At 52.8% G+C, this 20690-nt stretch overlaps 1 protein-coding gene across 1 annotated transcript in view; it reads left to right on the top strand.

Moving 5' to 3' along the window:
* Positions 1-18320, top strand: part of Shb (SH2 domain containing adaptor protein B) — a 115821-nt gene extending 97501 nt beyond the window's left edge. The window contains exon 6 of the mRNA XM_036178564.1: positions 17494-18320. Within this exon, the coding sequence (XP_036034457.1) occupies positions 17494-17677 (184 nt within the window). The 3' untranslated portion in view covers positions 17678-18320. The remainder of the gene's footprint in view (positions 1-17493) is intronic.
* Positions 18321-20690: the final 2370 nt, after the last annotated feature.

The raw sequence follows: 20690 nt of genomic DNA, 5'->3' as shown, positions 1-20690 counted from the left end.
ACAGTTCTGAAGCCCCAGCTCTTTCCCACTGCACTGGGGCAAGAGGCCCCCTTAGGGCCCTCACAAAAGAGACCATTGGCTTTCAAGTCCCCAGAGATCAACTGCCAGCTTACAGGGACTGACCTGTTTCCGTCATGTCTCCTACTCCAATCTGAGCATCCGCTGCATTCCTCAACCTGCGTGATTGGTCCCATATCGGCACAGTTACTTCCTGGTCCAGCCCTGCAGGGCTTCACAGCCTAGCATGGAACCGCAGACACCTAGGAAATACACTAAGAATGTTAGGAGCCGACAGGTCAAAAAGCGCCCTGGGCCACACATGAGGAAGGGGCCAGAGAGAGATTTGAAGGACAAGAGATCTGAAGTGGTGGGCAGTAGAGTCGGAACGGGCACAGAACACGCGCAGAACAACAGATCCCGCGTTGATGTATGCCCAGGAGTGGTGCAGCCTGTCCCCTGGCTACAGGATGGGGCTTTATCTCACAGAGTCAAGGAGTCCCTGCAGGCAGGGTGTATACAGGGAACAGTGTTGCTCTCTGAGCCTTGTTCTAGGATCATCAGTAAACGTGAGTGTTGCCAAAGAGAAAGGCCACAGCTTTGGCCCCCCTGTCCCACGTGCCATACCTATGTGACCTGAGTCTGCACAGTCAGGGTACTGGCGGGGACCTACTGTGAAAGGGTGGGAAGGAGGCAAGTTGAGAGCATCCTGGGGTAGAGTGAAACCAGAGGAACAACCCTGGCTGCTCAGTCAGAGGCACTTTGGGTGGAATTCTGGTTCAGTCTTTACCAGCATCAATATGACGCTAGGCAAGTGGATGCCCCCAGCTGTGGAGCAGACATGAGGGTCTGGGTTCAGTCCCCACACTGCAAACAGATGATAGGATGAGGGTCTGGGTTCAGTCCCCACACTGCAAACAAATGATAGGACGAGGGTCTGGGTTCTGCCGTGACACTTGCTTCCAGCTTTGTGGCTCTGCAGTGAGTCCACAGAGACTTGCCTTGAGTCTGAGGACAGAGGAGGGACCACGTCCACCCTGTCTGTGGTGTGGGGTGGTCAGTTTATGAAGAAAGACCTCCGTTTGCTTAGGGACATCCCTTTGCATCTGCCTGGAGCAGCAGATTGTGTCGGCTGCTGGATACCCAGTATCAACCAGCAAATGCCCCCTGGTTTATAGGGGAGGGTCGGTAGGTGTCATGGGTCTGGAAGAGCTTAGGGGAGTCATTTCAGTTAGGGGTGTTTTTCTTTCCTCTCTCCCTTCATTGATTCATATGGTGAAGGAGAGAGTTTTCAAACAGTAGGCAGGTCCGGGTCCAGCCAGGCAGGCGAGTGATTAATCTTGGTTTGTTGCTGCTGACAGCCAGGAGCAAGAAATAATAAATGTTCGCAGAGGGAGGGGGTGAGGAGAGGCTGAGCATCCAACAGTGGGGAGTGTAGCCTTCACTACCTTCTGTGGAGTCAGCATCAAAGTCTAGGGCCAGGGCTCCAGTGCCGTAGATCCTGCCGAGTGTGGTCAATCCCCAGGGCCCTAAAACAAAACCAAAAAAGAACCGTGCGAGGCTCCAAAAGCCCCGCTGCTCTGAAGAGGAGTCCTGCTCGGCCACCCCTCCAGGGCTCCTCATCAGCTGTTGAACTCGCTTGAGCTGAGTGACTTCAGTCTAGCCAGCCATCTCCCTGGTCCCCAGCAGGCCTCGTGAGAACATGATGAGCCCCCCGTAAGGGCACACCTTCAAAGACGGTGGGGTGTACGCAGTGTCCAGCTTGAGCACGGCCACTGCTTGTCTGGGGACCCCACATTACCCAGCTCTGACCATAGCATAGGGCTTTGGGCTTGTCTGTGTGTCCTGTGGAGGAGAGGGGATGCAGGAGATAGTGGTGATGGTTCTTTCTCCCTGCCTAGGGAGGGAGAGGAACTCCTGTCCTTGGTGAATGCAGAGAATTAGGGCAATTGAGGGTCAAAAGGGGTTACAGCAGGCAGGAGCCTGGGAGGGGAGGAAGTTGCCCCCTCCCCAGCATAGATGCAGCCCTCCCCTGTCGTCGTCGTCGTCATCTCCCCCCCCCCCCCCTCGTGCAGGCCAGGTGCTCTAGCTCTGGATCAAGCTGGCTCAGGGCTCTTGACCAGCTCCCCAAAGCAGCACCTGCATCGCAGAATGTCTGAGCCTCGGTGTTCTCTCATCCAGGCATTTGAATAAAGAGACCATGAACTAGGTGTGGCTCACACAGTACTCCTTGTTACTGATTGTTCGGCTGTCTTGTAAACCCTGGGAGAGCCACGGGTTATAAGGAAAGGGACTCTGCCCCGAGCCACACTCCGTTACAGTGGTGGCAGACTTCATGTTGGGGCTGGAGAGAAGGCTAAGAGTCGGTCCAGCACCCATGTAGCAGTTGACAGTCCTTTGTAACCCCAGTTCCGGTGGATCTGATGCCCTCTTCTGACCTCTGTGGGACCAGACATGCACATGGTGTTCGGGTGGACATGCAGGCAGAGCATCCATACACATAAAATGAAAATAGATCAGTCTTTAAAAGAAAAAGGGTTTGTGTGGCTGCAGCCAGAGCAAACCCTCCATTCTCGTGACAGAACGAGGGACAGTTGGGGCTGCCCTCTTGGAGTGTGACATCTTGGAGACACTACCTGACTCTGACCTGTACTCCTCGGTGGCTCTAGGTGATGGCTGTCTTAGGAGGTTGCCTTTCCTTTTCCTGCCCTCCAGCTCTCCCTCTGTGTCCTGACACTTAGTGAATGACAGGCTTCTTCTCACCGGAATCTCATCTGGCTCCCCTGTCCCGCGCAGCACGCCAGGGCAGGGGGTGCTGAAGATGTCATAGCAGAAATCTTGTGGTCTAGGGACAAATGAAACCACGGCTCAGAGACAGGAAGTCGTTCCCCACCCCCACCCTGAGCCGCAATCGGCATTTGAGACAGGTGGGCTTGGGCTGGGGTTGAGAATGGGGCTCCCGATCCGAGAAGGATCCCTGTGCTTTCAGGGCTGCTGAAGGAAAAGATGAATGATCTGCTCAATTAGTGTGCTTTGTGTTTTCTCCTCCTGGAAGGTTAAAGGAGGTGCGATAATTAAGAACTGCGGCTTTAGGCAAAGGGACCCTCCACACTCTTTCGCAGGGGGTTGGGAGAAGGGTGGGTTTGAAGTGTGCCGATGCCGACAGAATGAAAGGATTCGTGGGCAGTTGTGGTTCAGAAGGAATGAGATGTGTCTGCCAGCCAGCAGACACTTGCCAGGACCTAGAGCCTGTGTGTCAGCAGTCTGGGGGTAGTGAGGTAGCCAGTATAGCAAAGTCCAAGCAAGTTCAAAACACATGGGTATGTGGGCATCCGGTACCAGTCCTGGCTCTTCCTTTGGGAAAGGATTCAGGCGGAGCCCAGTTTGAGTGTCCCAGCCGGGAACAGCTTGGATTACTAAAATACCACTGTGAGGTGGGACTGTGGGGACACCCTGCAGGGGCTGGGCACTTAAGTGCAGCTCTCCCTCTGAGACAGCGGGAAGAAGGGCCGGAACTGTGCTTTCATTATTGCAGATAGCAGAGTCATGGGATGCCACAGCTGTGAGTGAAACTCAGATTCTAGTACAACTGACATCCTTTTTGCCTTGTGGGGTCCGTCTGAGCAGAAGGCATCCCTTCCTTACCACCAGGACTGTACCAGATGTTCCTAAAAACAGGACCCATGTCATGGATCCTCTAGCAGCCTTTCCCAGTCAGTGGTGACGTGTCAAAAGCCTGCAGACGTAAAGGCCCTGGGATTTAAGGTGGATTTAAGCCCCTGAAAATGGGGCTCCTCTGTCTGCTTCTTAGCCAACGGGGTTTCTGCCTTCTTCTCTGAGTCCAGTCTCTAAGCCACCAGTGGGGAAGTGCACCCCATGTTCTGGAGGAGGAAACCTAGGTTCAGAGAAGCTAGGAACCTGCTCCAGGCTGTGGAGCAGGGGAAGGAAAGGCAGTCTCCTGACCTCAGGTTCCTTCCTTCCAGACCCCCCTTAGCTATTTGCTCTGGGAGATCGAGTAGCAGGCAGAAGCTGATGCCCGCTCATAGGCTGAGGTACCTCCATGGGTGGTTTTTTTGTTTTGTTTTTTCAGAAGCCCTTCTGCCCATTCTAGGTTGGGAGTGAAGAGCTGGCCACTTGGGAGGCAGCTGCACCAGCTCTATGAAGGACAAGGACAGGTGGTGGGTGGCAACAGGGAGGGAGGGAGAGAAGTAGCAACCATAGTTGAGGACTGTGTCCAGTTTCTGAGCAGCTAGGGGATCAGAACAGCTGGCTTTGAAAAGAGCTGGGAACTGTCTCCCCAGCCTCGGCTCCCTGCTTCCCTCCAGGTGCGCAGCCCTGGGAGGTAGTGCCTGCGATGCTGATGCTGATGCTGATGCTGCCTCACACTGCCAGTCCATGCCCTTTGTGCCGGAAGGTGATGGTTGTCCTCTCCCAGCCTGCTCCGTCCCCCCTCCACCACACACACAGTACTGTCTTTTGTTCCTCCCAGGTCCTCCGCAGCGTCTGAACCACCCCGATTACATTTCCAGCAGGTTTTTAATTATCTCCTATCAGCCTACCTCCATCTGCCAATGTAGCTCAGTCACCAGGGGAGGCATTCCAACCACCCATCCGTCACCAGGAAGCCTCTGTGGCCTGGACACTTCCCTTTGGAGGTGCTGGCCAATCTCTCCAAACCAGAACATTTCTTTCCAATCACCCTTACACCAGCTTGTTAATATAATGTATTTAATGAAATTTTTGCCAGAGCCATCCAGGAAATGTTTGCTTGGGGCCTACAGGGAGATCCCATGGGATGCTGTAGGAAGAGAGGCCGTGAGGGCAGCTGCAGAGCATGTATGTATGAGAAAGAAGTGCCTTGGAGCCAGAATATCGGGGGTCCCTACAAGTGGCTTCCCACCTCTGTGCCTCTGAGGCCTTGCATAAGGACACAGGACTTGATGGCATTGTACTCACCTGTGACCTTGAGAGGTTGCGCAGGTGCAGTGGGGTTACTGCAGTCTTGGTGCTGACCTCAGAGAAGGGTGTGGTGGAGAGTTTGGTTTTTCTCAGAGCTTGGTAAACAATTCAAAGCTTCCAGAGCAAACCCCATCAACCTCAGCTAGAGGCATTCGGTGGATCTCACAGCCACTGTTCCATACGGTGAAATCGCAGATCATACACAGGATTTAACTGTCCCCTAGATCACCTGGTAGTTAGAGCCAAAGGGGCTTTGCTTTCCCTGGGTCAAGACTATGACAAGCTGCCGGCTGAACCTCCATAAGGTTATGACCCTGCTGAGCCCGTGAGCATTGTCTTTCCTCCTTCTCTCTTCCTCAGAGACCTTCTTGGTATTTGAGGCCGATTTAAAAGATCAGACATCAGGTTTACAGCCCTCACCTTGGCTCCCAAAGCTCAAACGCTAAAGCTGTAAAAGCACCGTTTGGCTCTGTGGAGGGTGTGGTATGAGTGAGGACCCCCGCCCCATGCATGCACATCCTGGCACCTGCTCATGTCCAGACAGGTCCCCAGTGAGCAGTCCTCAAAAAAGAGCATTTGCCACTTTTAATCATGCATGTGCTTTTTCCTTTGTTTCTTTCTTTTTAAGATTACTTCACCCTAGAGGAATAGCAGAGACGGTTGGATTTGGCAAGGCTGACTTATTAGAAATGCTTTAAATAGAATGTCTTTCCCGCCCCTTTTGAAAGTTTTCCTTTTTAAAATCCACATGTGGCTGATGGCCTCCGGGTGTGGGGTTCACCCTGCCACACTCTCAGATGCTCGGGCATTAGGAGGCAGGCGTCCTGGAGGTGGTAACATGTGGACCGGGCCTTAGAGGCTGTACGGAGCTTGCATCAACCACCCCGGTGCTGGGACCAGTGTCTAAAAGGAATAACTGCAGACGAGGCGGCTGAGTGGCTCACTGTGTGGTGGGAGAGTGTGGTGGAGACTGCTCACATCATTGTAGGTTAGGAAACAGCCGGGTAGACCAAGGCAGGTCTAAGCCTCAAGATTCACTGCCAGTGACCTCCCTCCCCAGCTCAGACCCACCCCTAAGGTTCTTGTAGCTCCTCCCAAAACGAGCACCAGCAGCTAGGAGCAGTTGTTCACAGCATGAGCCTGTGGGGGACCTCGGTCCAGACTCTGCACCATAATATAACATAACATTTGAAAGGAGGGCACTGGGGACACTGTCTCTTGTGGAAGCATGACAAACAAAGATGCTTAGGTTGGGGATGGGTGAGAGGCCCCAGCCGTGTCTCCTCACCCATCATGTGGATGGACTGGCTCTTGTAAAATGTCACCCAAAGTTTGTTCCCACATTTAAACTGGGCTGTCTAAACTTGGGGACCCTACTTTCTATGTTGCCTTCTTAGTGAAGGCTGCTGACCCCTAAGTCATGTACTGAGTTGACCCTGCATCTCTCTGGGTCTAGATCTCTCTGTGGCTAGAGGCTCTGATCGTCTTCCCCAGGGTGACCATGAGGCCACCAGAGAGATTGTGATCAGGAGTGTATCTTGTAAGTTTAGAACCCTGGGCACTCCTGCCCAGTGGTGGCCACTCACTCCCCACAGCATCCCACTTTGCATCTCAAGATGAGGGTCTCGGGGAAGTCAGGGATTACTCACCTAGCTATGCTAGCCACCAGTAATCATAGTCCTGCGTCCTTTACACAGTTCTCCACCACATCTTGGCTTGCACAGAGCAAGCAGTGTGCTAGACATAGCCTTCCGTGAGGTGTGAGGCATCTGCCCTCCACCCTGAAGCCTCGTGGAGTACCTGGTCACTGGTGTTAAGAACCAACTTAAAAAGGCTGTGAACAGTGTCCTCTGAGGCAGGTGGAGTGGTGCCAGGGACAATGACAAGCTTGGGACAAGAGACTTGGACACCTGGACTTTGAGACCTGAGCACCTAGACTGAATGTTCCACCTCCGCAGAGCAGCATACCCCTTCTGAGTTCTAATGTTCAGGCTGTGGAGGTAATCATTTCTGTCCAGAATGGTTCCAAATCCAAAACACCATCCAGGGTTGACACTGTGGGGTTCACACTTTTAACAGTCAGTTCTGATGGTGAGTAACTGTAACTAATTACTTGCAGCCATGCTGGGGAAAAAAAAAAACATAATTAATGTGGCCAAACCCTGGCCAAATAATAAAATGGAGGCTTTGTTGTGTATCAAGGCAGAAATCAATTTCATTAGGGAGCAAGGAGCCAGAGATTTAATTTTGAGAAAATTCTCTACCGTGTGGAAAGAGGATGTTGGTGAGCTGCCAGAACGAACGTCCAGCATGAGTAGGTTTGCCCTCCAGAAGCCCAGACAACTGAGAAGTGATTGTGACCTTTTGGAATTGTCGATCTTCTAAGTGTGGTCTAAGCTGTGGCTTTTGCTTGTTAGCTATCTTGAACACGTGTCCTTTGGTTTGGAAGAGAGGCGAGAACTTTCTGCACCTAATGGCCATGGGGAGTCAGTAGAGTCCTGTTCTTTCAGACAGGGAGGAGGGAGAGGAAAAAGGTGCCCTCAGGAGGTCAGCAGATACACACCATTAATGATGGAGTTGTGTACATACGGCCTAGCTAGGCAAGCCCACCAGCGACACCAGCCAGGCCAATTGGGTTGTGAACCCGAGTGTCTATGGTGGGAAGGGCAGGACATGGTGCCCCGGAGGACAGTTGGAGAGGAGTTGCCCCTGGCACTCCTCTTTGGCCTTCCCAGGATGAATGGAATGCCCAGGACCTGTGGGAATCAGAGCTTGGCGCTGCAGCTACCAGCTGCCCACTGTGATGAGTGAATTTCAGCTCAGTGGGGACCCAGTAGTGGGGTATTTGGCTGGAGACTGAGCTCCCCAGTGCTGCAGGGGAGCAGCGAGAACATGCAGTGCTCACACAAAACATCTGGATATCAGGCATTTTCCTCCTCAGATGCAACTAGAAAGATGCTTCTCAAGTTTCAACAGGTCAGAACCCTCTGCAAAACACACCAAAGGTAGATTCTGGCCCAAAGAGGCCTGGGGAGCAGCAAGTCTGGGAAGTGTCTTCAAGGAAACATCCTAAGGAACAGTTTTTTGAGAACTCTGCTCCTTCAGACATCGGGCTTCAAGGTTTGAGTGGTTGGGACCTCCATGATCATCTAGTCCCCTGTCTTCATTGTATATACATGGGGAAACTGAGGCCTTGAAGGAGGAAGCAGGCCAGGACCCTGAACTCTGAACCCTGAGCTCAGAGAGACTACTGCCTGATTTCCTGAAGACAGCTGGGATTTTTCCCACTGGGAATCACTGTTATGTGTCTGGGCAGTTGGCAGTCCACCATACACCTTTGAACTTCCAGGGAGGAGAAAACCAGCCTGGGGTTAGAGGACTGTTAAGCCCAGCCTAACCTCAGAGACCATAGATGGTGTTGGAAGGTAGCCGCTTCCTCTCCTGCCCTCTTGACCTCATAGAGCTCTGTGGCATGGACAGATCACAGAGGGAGTAGAGGATTCAGCCCTGCCCCTTGCTGGGCCTCTCTGTGACTCTGCTTTCTGAGAAGCTCTGAATACATTGGGTTCCAGCCCCCACCTTTGGAGGGTTTTTAGGAGGAGGAGAGAGGAATGATGAAATACCAGATAGAAAGAGAAACCTAGCCGACAAGAAGAAAGAGATAAACACAGGATAGCTTCGGGAAGGCCTGGATCAATACCCCACAGCCCCATCCTTTAGTTGAAGAGGGCTTTTTATAATATGCCAAGAGAAGAGGGAAAAGAACTCCCCCTTGCAAGATCAAAGCACACTGTACAGCCAAGTGTAGATAGACCCTTCCAAACACCTGGTAAACACGCCCATGACCAAATCATCTTGTTATGCAGCCCTGTTGGGTAAAGCAAGCCCAGGCCCTGAGAAAGCCCTCACTAGAAAGCCTCTGTGGGCACCCACACTAGAGGTCGTGCTTACTGATAGACTGTGTTTATTAATAGAGAGACTTCTCCACTTTGGCTTTTTGAAACAGGATTTTAAGTCACAGGGGTTGGCCTTAAACTTACTGACTAGCCCAGGCTAGCCTCAAACTCCAGATCCTCCTGCCTCTGCTCCCCAAATGTTGGGGTTCTAGGAGTTCCCACCACACCCTACTTTCTTCCTCCAATCCTCATGGGGGACCCCTCACATGTGGGTTTGGTTGTTTTTGCAGTATGGGAGGCTGAACCTCAGTCCTCATGCATACAAGGCAGGTGCTCTACAACTGAACTGCACCCTTTTGTTTATATTTTCACACAGGCTCTTGAAGTTACCCAGGGTGACCTTAAACTCACTCTTTAACCCAGGCTGTCCTTGAACTTGCAGTTCTCTTGTCTCAACCTACCAGACAGCTGGGATTACAGGCCTGAGATACCAGCTGGGTGGAAATGGTATACTTTAGAGTCCCATGAAATATTGCTGGGTGTGGGGAAGTGAATCTCAGGCCAGTGTCACCTGCTCTGCCCACTGATACTCAGTGACAAAGCTGGGTCCATTACCCAGGCTTCCTCCTAAGTAGGGGACTGCGGCCGGAGGGCAACTTGGCCATCGTGAGTTTGAGGTTGCCAGTTTGGCCATGAACAGCAGACCAGACAGGCTTGGAGGGGACATGCTGGTTCTGGGCCCAGATAGACGAGCCAGCAGACACAGCAGATGGGCAGCAGTTGTGTGGCAGTTTCTGCCCAGCAGGGGAAGTGAGGCCCATATTGGGGGGCCGGCCCTGGGCCCTACTTTTGCACCAGAAGAGACCCTGCCTGCTCAGACCTCAAAACCTCAGAACAGCCCTTAAACAGGTAGTGAGAACCCCTTTGCTCAGATCAAGTAGTGATTGTAAAGGGATATGGCTTGGGGTAGCATGAGCCTCAGACCCAGGGCGGTCTGGCCTAGGACCCTGGGTTGTATCTATCCTTGTCTCCCAAGTACAGTAGCTCTCACGCCCAGGAGTGTCCTCCTCCTGTGAGATATGGGCTCCGCAATTTGGTTCTGGGAATAGGGATAGGCGCCAGGCTTGGTCTTGGAAGTCATCTAGAAGCCCTGGGAACCAAGCCGTTTGGCCAGTCCTGTGTTATGTTTTGAGCCTTTACCAAGGAGCCAGATGGCCTTGCCTTAACCAAGCGGTCACATTTGTTTATCCTGAAAGTGTCTGGGAGGACAGCTAGGTGTGATTCCTGAACTGGTAACTAAGGAGGAGGAGTGTGGCTTTGCACTTGACACTATTGACATTCTAGGCTGGGTTCTGTTTTGTGTGTTACTATCCACTTAGAGTCATCCTTGGCTCCCGACTAGATGCAAAGCCCTGGACTGCCCAGACGTTGCCAACTCCCTCTCGGGGCAGCTGGGGTGACGGGCCCAGTTGAGAGTCTCCATCTCCTAAGGAGAATGTGGTCTGAGAGAGGCCTGTCCAGTTGTCTTGAGTGGGTTCTGTCCATCTCATTTGGCCCAGGTTCATGACTCCTGCTTTAGGCTGTGTCTGCCTCCAAGCCCAGTGTCCCTATTCCTCACTGCCCCACCCCCCTCCCCCGGGGCAGCATGTCTCTCACTGGCTTGAGAACATTGGTGGAAAAATGTCCTCCACCTTTTGCAGAGGGCCCCTGAAGCCCAGAGACAGAGGATGTCCTATGGCGTCAGTTGGGATCAGACTGAACCACGATCTGGGACTTCAGTCAGTGCAGGGACTGGCGCTGGCCGCCACTGCCAGCCCTCCTGCAGGTTTTGTGTGTTCACACATGAATCAGGATGGATGGGAACACTGACCCAGGATAGACACTTGCCAAACCTACCACGCTGTTTGCATAGCTCAGCACACGTGAGGCTCACTTCCTGCCCAAGTCTTGTCCTTCACGGCTGCTAGCCTGACGCTTCATGTGGATTTTTCCCTAAGAAAATTGTCCTGGATGGTCTCGTCTTGCTCTGCCTCCTCTCTGCGTCTGAGAGCAAGCCTTCACCTCTCTCTGTCTACCTGCCTGCCTGTCTGTCCTGAGGATGGGTCTGCATTGATACATTATGATTTACAGAAGGCCCGCACCCTGGGCTGTGGCTGAGAGCTTGAGGAAGGCTGGTCCCTGCTAGTTCCTTTACCGAAAATGTAATAATTTGGCTATAAATCACACTGTTGGGCTCAGCAGGGATTACATGTAGACATTGTTCACCGCTTGTCACTGTGAAGGCCTTTGGAGGTGGTGGCTGCAGGGGTCACCCTACAGTCCTCTCAGCCTGTTCTGTCCCACCAGCTCTTGGGGACACCAGCTCTTGGGGACAGCACCATCCGTAGCAAAGGACACCTGTTCTGCTCACACAGCTTGGGGAGCTCCCAGGTCCGTGCCCTGTGACCCAGAAGATGGCTTCTCTGTCACATTGGCATTTGTTTTTCACATCTGTGCAGCGGGCATCTACAGTTAGTGCCAGTCCACCTACCTACCTTTGTCACGAATCCAGAGAACAGTCCAGAGCTTCTCAGGCATCTCAGGTGGTCAGGCCCTGGGCAGCACCGCCTGCTATGGTGACCACACCTCTAATTCCCAGCACTGTTCAAATTTGAGGTGAGCCTAGGCTACATAACAAGACCCTGTCTTGGGGCGGGGTTCTAAACAGGGTTTCTCTGGGTACCTTGGCTGTTTTGGAACTCGCTCTGTAGATCCAGCTGGCCTTGAACTCAGAGATCTGCCTGCCTCTGCCTACCAAGTGCTGGGATTAAACATGTGCATCACCACCACCCAGCTGTTTTTTTATTTTTATGTGCATTGGTGTTTTGCCTGCCTGTGTGTCTGTGTGAGGGTGTCAGATTCCCTGGAACTGGAGTTACAGACAGTTGTGGGCCACCATGTGGGTGCTAGGAATTGAACCTGGGTCCTCTGAAAGAATAGCCAGTTCTCCTAACCGCTGAGCCATCTCTCCAGCCCCATGACCCTGTTCCCCACCTAACTTCCCCCCCTTCATCCCCCGACAGGGTTTCTCTGTGTAACAGTTCTGGCTGCCCTGGATCTTACTTTGTAGGACCAGGCTGGCCTCAAATTCACAGAGATCCACCTGCCTCTACCTCCTGAGTGCTGGGATTACAGTTTGAGTCACCTCTACCTAGCAAAGACCCTATCTTTTTAAAAAACAAAAAGGTGTCCATAGAGAAATTACCTAGTGATCACTGTGGCTCCCCATGGAGTAGAACTCTTCCTCCTCTCAAAACCTGAGGCTGTACCTACTGAATGCTATCTGATTGTCTCGTCACAAGGGCCAGTCCAAAGTGTCACCAGGAGAGATAAAAGGCTCACTCCTTCTTAGGCAGTTCCGTCAACTGGCTTTCTCCACCCAGAAGTTAAGGCTAGGGGGGCCTGTCTTTTGGTTGCTGTGAGGTTGTATAAACCCCCACAGAGCAGCCATGCAGTGGATGGTGGTGATACTGTACTCTCAGGTCACCTGCTGGAACATGTACCCTGCTGGAACACCTGCTTCCCAGATGTGAGGAGAGTTTCCCTAGGGATGCAGTCCCAGCACCATGTCCCTCAAGGTCCAACTAGGTAGGGATATCTGAGTTTACCTTCATAAAATCCAAGCACTTTGGGAGGCAGGAAGATCATGAGTTCAAAGCCAGCCTGGGCTCCATAGCAAGACTTTGTTTGGAAGGGTGAAGGGGAGTAGAGGTCTGAGTTGTAAAGCCAGCTGAAAGGTAGGGTTATGCCAGAGACTGCCTGTTTTGCAGCTGCTGTGTGGCTGTGGAGGGACTTGGCCATGGTTATCTTTCAAACCAGTCTTGTCTCTCAGCATCACAGAGGCTTGTCTTTAGAGCAGGACCTTGCTCCCCATCAGCTTAGCACAAATGTACTTGTCCGTCGTGGGCAGATGGTCTGCCCTGTATGCTGAACACAGAGCCTGTCCTCTGAGGCCTCAAAGCATAGCCCTTCCTCTGTAGTGGAGGACAGACTAGGCACCCTCCACCTCCCTCAGTTGCCGAGTGTATTTCAGATGCATGGCTACACCCTCAGGAAGACAGAATTTAGGGACGAAACTGGTCTTAGATTTGTGGTTTATGCATATGCATGTGAGCCCATGGAAAGGGCAGTGGGCAGCTCAGGGATCCCAGGGGTGAGTCTGAACGCCAAGGAAGGAGTCTGACCTACTGTAAAAATGTCATGCTTTGAAAGGCGTGGACCGTTGTACCCACCCTACAGGATTGTCCTCTGAGAGCACCTCCCCACTCCCCACCCCCGCCCCAGCCTTTCTGGGCTCACTCCCCAACCTGCCCTCCAGAGTTTACAGCTGGCAAGGAGTCAGGGCCTCAGTTCCTTGCTCTAAGCAGACCCTGACTAGGCAGCCAGTGGAGAAAGGATGGCATGCCTGGAATGCCTTGGCGGGTGCTGGGAAGTGTCAAGAGTGAGCAGAGATAGGCTTGCCAAGTGGGTTCTACAAAGCTTAGGGCAAACACCCACCTCACCCATCCGATTGGGCCACTGGTCAGAGAAGATGAGATCACAGTAGAAGCCGCAGGTCCTGGGTGCCAGGCTGAGAAGGGCGCTCACGCTGCTGAGTCCAAGAGACAGAGGTGTGAGGCCAGCATGGTTGAAGACATCTATTTAGCAGTTGAGAGTTGGGATCAGGAGCCCAAGGCCATTTTTAACTACATAGCAAGCTTGAGGCCAGCCTGGGGGTATGTCCCTGGAGGAAGAGAGAAAGGAAGGATTCAGATCTAGATCCTGGCCCCATCTTTCCTGAGCCTCAGTTTCCCCATCTGCGAGTGATGCTAGATATGGAAGCTTAGCTCTGTGTCTGGTGGGGGTTTAAGCGAGTCCCCTGAGTCCGAATGGCCATTGGGAGCTGAAGGACAGTGTAAAGAAGCACTTGGCCCAGGGAAGCAGCTTTCAGGGCGGGGTGGGGCAGAAACCCCTTCTGTGCGGCCAGTCTTGCCGTGCTAATCCCACGGGGCTATTTTCTCCTTCCTCCCACATAAATATTATATGCAAGTGTTTTTAAGTCATTTCATCATGAAAAGAAACGATTTAACATAACTATTACCCAGGATTCTTCATGAAATATGCATCAAGCAATTAGGTCTAAAAGCGAGAGGTGAGGCCTCGTACCCTGGCTCAGCGGCGGGCAGCTGTGGGCTGAGTGATGTTTTATTAAAGCTCATGATTAGGAGGCGAGGTGGGGCCTGTTATTAGGCCAGCACACACCAGGCATGCTTGCTAATCCTGGGGACAGTGACAAGGAGGTGCTTTTTGTGATGGTAATGAGCGATCTAAGTGCCCTGACAGCCCCAGCACCCCACCTCCCTGGGCCTTACAAGACTCATTAGACAGGTCACCCAGCAGAAACACCCCTAATTGTGACTTGGCTCTCACAAGATGTCCTATCAAAGGAGACAGAGCCAACAAAGAAACAGTTGGCAGGAGCCTGTCAGAGCTCCCTGGGAAAGGTGCCATCCCGGAGCCACCATGCCTTGAAGAGGAGGCTAGGACAGGCTCTGCCTAGAGCCCACTCACCTGGCCCCGAACGTAAGCACAGAGCTCTGGTGCATCTGAAGCCCCTTGCTGGGTGCCTCTCTGGCCTGTTTGCTCCAGGGTATCAAAGGGGTGAGTGTACAGTGGCTACAGGCTGTTTTCACTAACCCATCTCGTTACGAGCAGCCACAGCCTCCCTGTGCGTACCCTTGATCTGATGCACCCCTCTGCTCCCCACAGAGGTTTGATGGTCGCCCTTCTGTTATAGCTTGATTTCTGTTGCTGTGATAACACCCTGCCCGGGCTGGGTTTGTTGGTACATACCTTTGATCCCACCATGAGGAAGACAAAGACGGACAGATCTCTGTGAGTTCGAGGCCATCCTTGCCTTCATAGCAAGCTCAAAGCCAGCCAGGGCTACACAGTAAGAACCTTCTGCAAAAGAGGATAAAAGAAACCCAGACAAGAGCAGCTTGGGAAGGAGCGTTTATCTGATTAACAACTCTGGGTTCCAGTTCATCATTGAGGGAATCTCCAGGCAGGAACTCGAGACCGCTGATCATACCACATCCACAGTCAAGAGCAGAGAACCAGTAAACAATCCAGACGCACACCTGACCTGCCTAAAGGCCAACCTGATCCAGACAATTCTCCCAATGAAACATCCCTGGTGATTCCAGGTTATGTCAAGGAGACAGTAAAAACACACCCGAACACCTGCTGCCTGTTTGTGTAGTGTTGCAAGTGGTAAAACCACCCCTAATTGGCACCCTTAAATCTCTTAGGACCAGCCAGGTTGTAATGCCACCCTGTACTTCTTTGGAGGGTTGGGGGGGGTGTCACATGACCTTGAAGAGACTGAAGAGCCAAGAACCCCTTGGGGTCGGGTCACCATCCTGTCCTCATTTCCAGGAGCTTCACTGGTGGGGACAGGCCATTCCCCGTTCCTGGGACAGTTTTATGTGTGGTCTTCCACTGCCCCTCTGGTCTCTGACCTGCCATTGCTTGGACACTCTGTATGGAGAGGGCATCACTTAGGCCTTCCTGCCGCTCCTGCTACCATGCCTGGCTTCATGTGCAGCACTAAAGTCTGGAGAGGATTCTGGGAGAGGCCCCCCAGAGAGAAGTGGGCCTTGCTACTGATTGCTGTGGGTACCTCAAGGCCCCTATGTGCATAGGAAGCGCAGGGGCCAGTTCCCCTGTCTACTGCCTGGGAATGGGCATAACTTCCTCCACCTGTCACTGTTAAAGCTGTTACCACCCTGGCTGCCTGCTAGATGGCACAAGGATCCAGTGTGGAAATCTCGTCCTAATCCCCAACCTTATGCGCTCCCTGCCCTGCTCTGACCCCTGGAAGTGTGGGGAGCTGTGATGTCAGCCTGTAAGAGCTACTGCTGCCCTCTGTCTTAGAGGTCCTCTGCCCTGCTCCCTCGGGTGTGAGTGTGGAAGTTCACACCCCCAGAGGAGAGTGGTGACTCCTGGTCACACATCCTTGCATACCGGCCAGGCTGGGCAGGCCTCGTGGACATCTTCCGTGTGTCACTGCAGCTCCATGTCCTTTCCAAGCTGGCTGGTATTTGCAGGCTCTACATCATGCTGGGGCACAAGTCCTTGGCCACACTGGGCTTTGTTTTCTGTGTGACATCTGGCTGGCTTTTCCAGGTGTCTGAGTTAGCACTCCACACAGCACCTCCTCTAGCACGGAGGTGATTCTCGGGTGTGGTGACCCTTCGCTTCGGAGCAGAGCTTGCCACAGGCTGTGTAATTAGAGCATCACAGCCTTAAAACGCTTGATTTAAATTTCAGTTCTTCTCAAGACTATTCTCTCTCGAAATGTAATTGCTCTCTGAACGATTTCCTTTAAGCCCAGGGTGACATCTCTAAATACATTATTATGCGCAGATGTATCGCTAGGTGCCTGCGCGTCATTAAATATTTCTTCTACCCATTTGGAGAAAATAGCAGGTTTTGGGGGGTCCGTTCTACCCAGAGGACAGATCGGGTTTAAGGCCCCCATTGGAATAGAAACCGGAAAGGGAACTGGGACTCAGGAAGGCCACAGCCCCCAGAGTCCACATGGGGCTCTTGGCTCCCCTAAGTGGCCCTGGCTGCTGGGTCCCTAGGGCCGTTCACAAGTTGCCAGGCCCTAACGTAGTGGCACATTCCCAGTCAGAAACCTTAGGTGTCTTAACAGATGATAGACACTGGGTGTAAATTGCACAGTGCCACAGGAATGGGCACAGGTCAGGTTTGGGTGAATGAACAGGAAGTGGCAGCCTGCACACGGGGTGATGGAGGCCTGTGTGAGCCAGAGTATGACTAGAGCCTGGGACCTCTAATGGGAGAGGTCTTCTGGGACGCAGTATGCCAACAGTTGAGACAGTGGCCTTCGTCCTCCAAGAGCTGTACCCACCTGGCATGCTGATAGAGTGCAGGCTGGGATGGACCAGGGCACGTGGGCTCCCAGCAGTGGAAAACTGCCATTGCTTCTCTTTCAGTTTCTTCAAGATGTTCTGGACAGATCTGAAGTGGGGGGCGGGGGCAGGGCACTGAGACGGCCCTGCTCTTCCTTAGGCTCTTGGGGAAACTGAGTCTTGAAGGGGGCTGGGGGTGGGCATATGTTGCCACAGCTTAGAAAGTCAAGTGCAGATAGAGTCAGCATTGTCTTCAGGCCATTGGTGTGAACGAAGGAACTCTGACTTGGGGTGCCTGGGAGACTGCTGGCAAAGAGCAGTTACCTAAACCATGCTTGGTAGAGAGCAAACATTCCGCCCACATTCCATTGCTATATAGCTTGTCATGAGCTAACTAACTGTGCCCTAGGGAAGCTGGGAAGTGTAGTTTCTGACTGAGTTGCTCCTTCCCTGAGACAGTTACCCTCTAAGATCTAAGAGAAGAACAGTTTGTCTGCTGTTGGCTACATACCACACTGGCCAAGGCTGCTCTCAGTTTGGGACATCTTGTATACTTACAAGGTTTAAACAGGTCCCTGTAGACAGGCTGGGCTTTTACCCACCCCCAGATGCAATCTTTACATAAGCAAGCGGCTCCCTGGCACCGGGCACACCCTCTGACATCTGTGTTTCCTTCACAGGAGCAACCAGGGCTTTATGCACATGAAACTGGCCAAGACCAAAGAGAAGTATGTTCTGGGTCAGAACAGTCCCCCTTTCGACAGTGTCCCGGAAGTCATCCACTACTACACCACCAGGAAGCTACCCATCAAAGGAGCGGAGCACTTGTCCCTCCTTTACCCAGTGGCTGTGCGGACTCTGTGAAAGGACCAGCCTCACCCTGCTCTGTGACCAAGCCTGATACTTGGAGGAGCTGGCAGGGCACCGGCCAGCTCTCTGTGTTGCCATCGGTGTCCCCTGTGTGTCGTGTGTATGGTACTAGCACACCACTGCATGTCTTAGAATGCTGTTGTCACTTACAGGGTTGGAGAGGCCTGGATGAAGAGGGACTGGCCTGCTGCCACACCGCCCTAGCCCTTGCCCCACCCCCTCCTTGCGTTTCTGTGAATTAAAATATTTGCAATCCAAAGAGATGCCTTCCAGGGTGAACAAAGGTGGAGCTGCTCCAGTGGTGGGTGGGGCCCAGCAGTGGGCGGGGCCGAGCCCTGGCCTGCATCTCTTTGTTCTCCAGGTGTCCTGAACTCACCTGTGTGTGGACGAGGTCTTCCCGATGGTGCTGGGAGCCCAGGAGGCCCTGGGAGCCAACCCTCTGGTACATGTCTGCGTCTCTGGGTATGCATATGGAGTGGAAACACACTGGAGACCATGTTATAAACCGGAGGAAGCTCTATCTACTTTTAGATGTACACTCTGTAATCGTTTTAGATGTCAAGGAACCATGTGCAGTCGAAGAGGATGCAATTATTTATGAATAGGGTGTGTAAATAAAATAGTCATTTAATATATATTACTAGCCCTTTTTTTAATTTTTTTAAACATATCTCAGAGGATCTCTGCAGAGAGAAATGTTGGCCTGCTGGTTTTAATTCCCAAGCAAGATGTGTTTCCTGAACTTGGCTTGCTGGCATGGCACGCTCTGTGGAGGAGAATGGAGAGCTCCAGCCTGGTCTTGTCAACTTTCTGGGCACCGGAGTAACCACTGTAGGAACTGCACCTCAGCAGGAGAAACGGTGGCCAGAGGAATGGGTCAGCCTGTGCGAACGTGCAGCCAGACCCTGCATTGAGTCTAGCCATGGACAGAGGCCTCCGAGTTGACCCAGCTCCCCTCCTACCCATGGTGCTGATGGCAAAGCTGAGTTAACCCGTCAGGTTCACCCCAGGAGTCTCCAAAGGGCTTTCTCCCCATTATCAAGTCAGTCACACTGTGCCCTGAAAAGTGTTTAACATGTGGAGGAAAGACAGGCTGGAGTTTGGGGGGGCAGGTGACCTCCCAAGGTCACACAGCTCATGAACAGCCCAGCAGGCTCCGCAGCTGGTGCTGCCATCGGCTCTGAATAGCCTCACTGTCACCTTGTCCTAGGGGAGCGTGAATTCCTGTCAAGGAACATGGAACTCTCTCGGTCACCACGTGGATAAAAGTACCTCTGTGCGTGTTCATACATACAGACCTTTCTTGCTGTGACAAGATGGACACAGGTGATATAAGGAAAGAGTTTATCAGCTCACAGTTTAGGGGTCCAGTCCGAGGTGGCGAGAGTGTGGCCTCAGTCAGAAGGCAGAGTGCTCATGTGGTCTCCTGTAGTCCTCCTGGGACAGCCCATGTTTTTATTATCTCTTATTTTCTGAGATTATCATTGTATTGTTTCCCCATCAAACCTTCCCATATACACACCTTGCTCTTTTTCAAATTCCTGGCCAGGAAGCATGCCCACAGACACGTGCAGAGGTGTGTCCCCTAGCTGACTCTAAATCCAGTCAAGTTATTCTTGAAGATGAACCACCACACCTGCCTCTGTTCTGTCCGTGGGCAGCGTGAGAGGCATGGCTGCCCTGGCTGACCAAGAAGGTTCCAGAGCCTCTTCCAAAGTCGTGTCCTAGCCACCGGGGTGGTCTAACTGGACGGGAAGGTTGATGACCATTGCCCCCAGTACGTGTGGAACGAGCACAGCCGGGAACAGTTTGGTCATCTCCAGTGAGCCCACACACTTAAGCTGGTCAAGGCCCACAGCTACCTTGGATGGATTCAGGCCCAGTATGCAGAGGCCTGAGGTAGATCTAGACCTGCCACAGCTGCCGTCAGGTTGGGGCAGAACAGAACTGGAAGCCACCTTTGGGCAGCTGCCATCGATTGCAGCAGCTTGAAGCCAAGCCATTTCCTTGCCATCTCTTCTTCCACGGACGACCCCCATCCTGCATCATCTTCCTAGGCCCTTTGTCCATTCAGTGGCCCCCGCCCCTCGGTCATTGCCCTGTGGCCTGTAGTGGGAGTCTGGCCTCCACTACTGTCCTTTTCCCAAAATGCCCTTCAGGGGACTTGCTGAGAGGAGGGCCTGAAGTGATGACCTGTGTCCCCTCATGGAGGAGGAAGAAGAAAATGAGCTAGCAGCTGCCGGGGCCTGACTCTCCCGGAGAGCCACTGGGGCTTGGGAGATGTGGGGAGACAGGCCTGGGGTCCTTCTGTTTGCTTCCTTCACCTGGGTAAGTTCAGAGTCAGGCCTGCAGGGCATTTCCTGAAGTGCGCTGAGCCACAGGGCCCTCCCTGGAGGCGTGTCCCAGTGAGTGCGGCTGCTGACACAGAGTAGGGTTCCATACCCTCTGCCTTTGCTCCTGTAAGGGACTCCTGGCCTCCTTCCCGACGCTGCCTTGTCTTCCTGAAGCCCCACCCCCAACCCCCCAGGCCCGGTCTCCCACTCTCCTTAGGAACTGGAGCATACAAAGGAGCCGGCCTACAGGATGGGAGATGCTAAAAGGAATTTTCCCTGTTTCATGGACCCCTCCCTCTTCCTCTAACTGTGGCCAGTTTCCTCTGTCAGCATGCGTTCATGTTTTCTTGGACATCTAACAATCGAAAGGGCTTTTTCATTTCAGAAACCCTCACACTCAGGGTACCAGCGGCGTGGATGTGGTTTTTGTTTTGGCTTTTTCTTTTTTTTTTAATCTGCCAATTGATGGGGGGAGGGGAGTGGGCTGGAGTTCTGTAAGGAGGAAAAGAGCCACTGCTACACGGTCTCAGCGTTTTGTTTGAGAACACAACCTCCAGTCACCACAGGCCCTCAGTGCTCAGAGCCACGGGACTGGTTTCCTTTTCTTTTTGCTGGCTTCATTATTGGCCACAATGTCCCGGCCACTTCAGCAGCTCATCCTGGATTACTGTGGA

Source organism: Onychomys torridus, chromosome 2 (genome assembly GCF_903995425.1).
Source record: "Onychomys torridus chromosome 2, mOncTor1.1, whole genome shotgun sequence".
Taxonomy (NCBI): Eukaryota; Metazoa; Chordata; class Mammalia; order Rodentia; family Cricetidae; genus Onychomys; species Onychomys torridus.
This window is presented reverse-complemented; position numbering and strand designations above follow the sequence as displayed.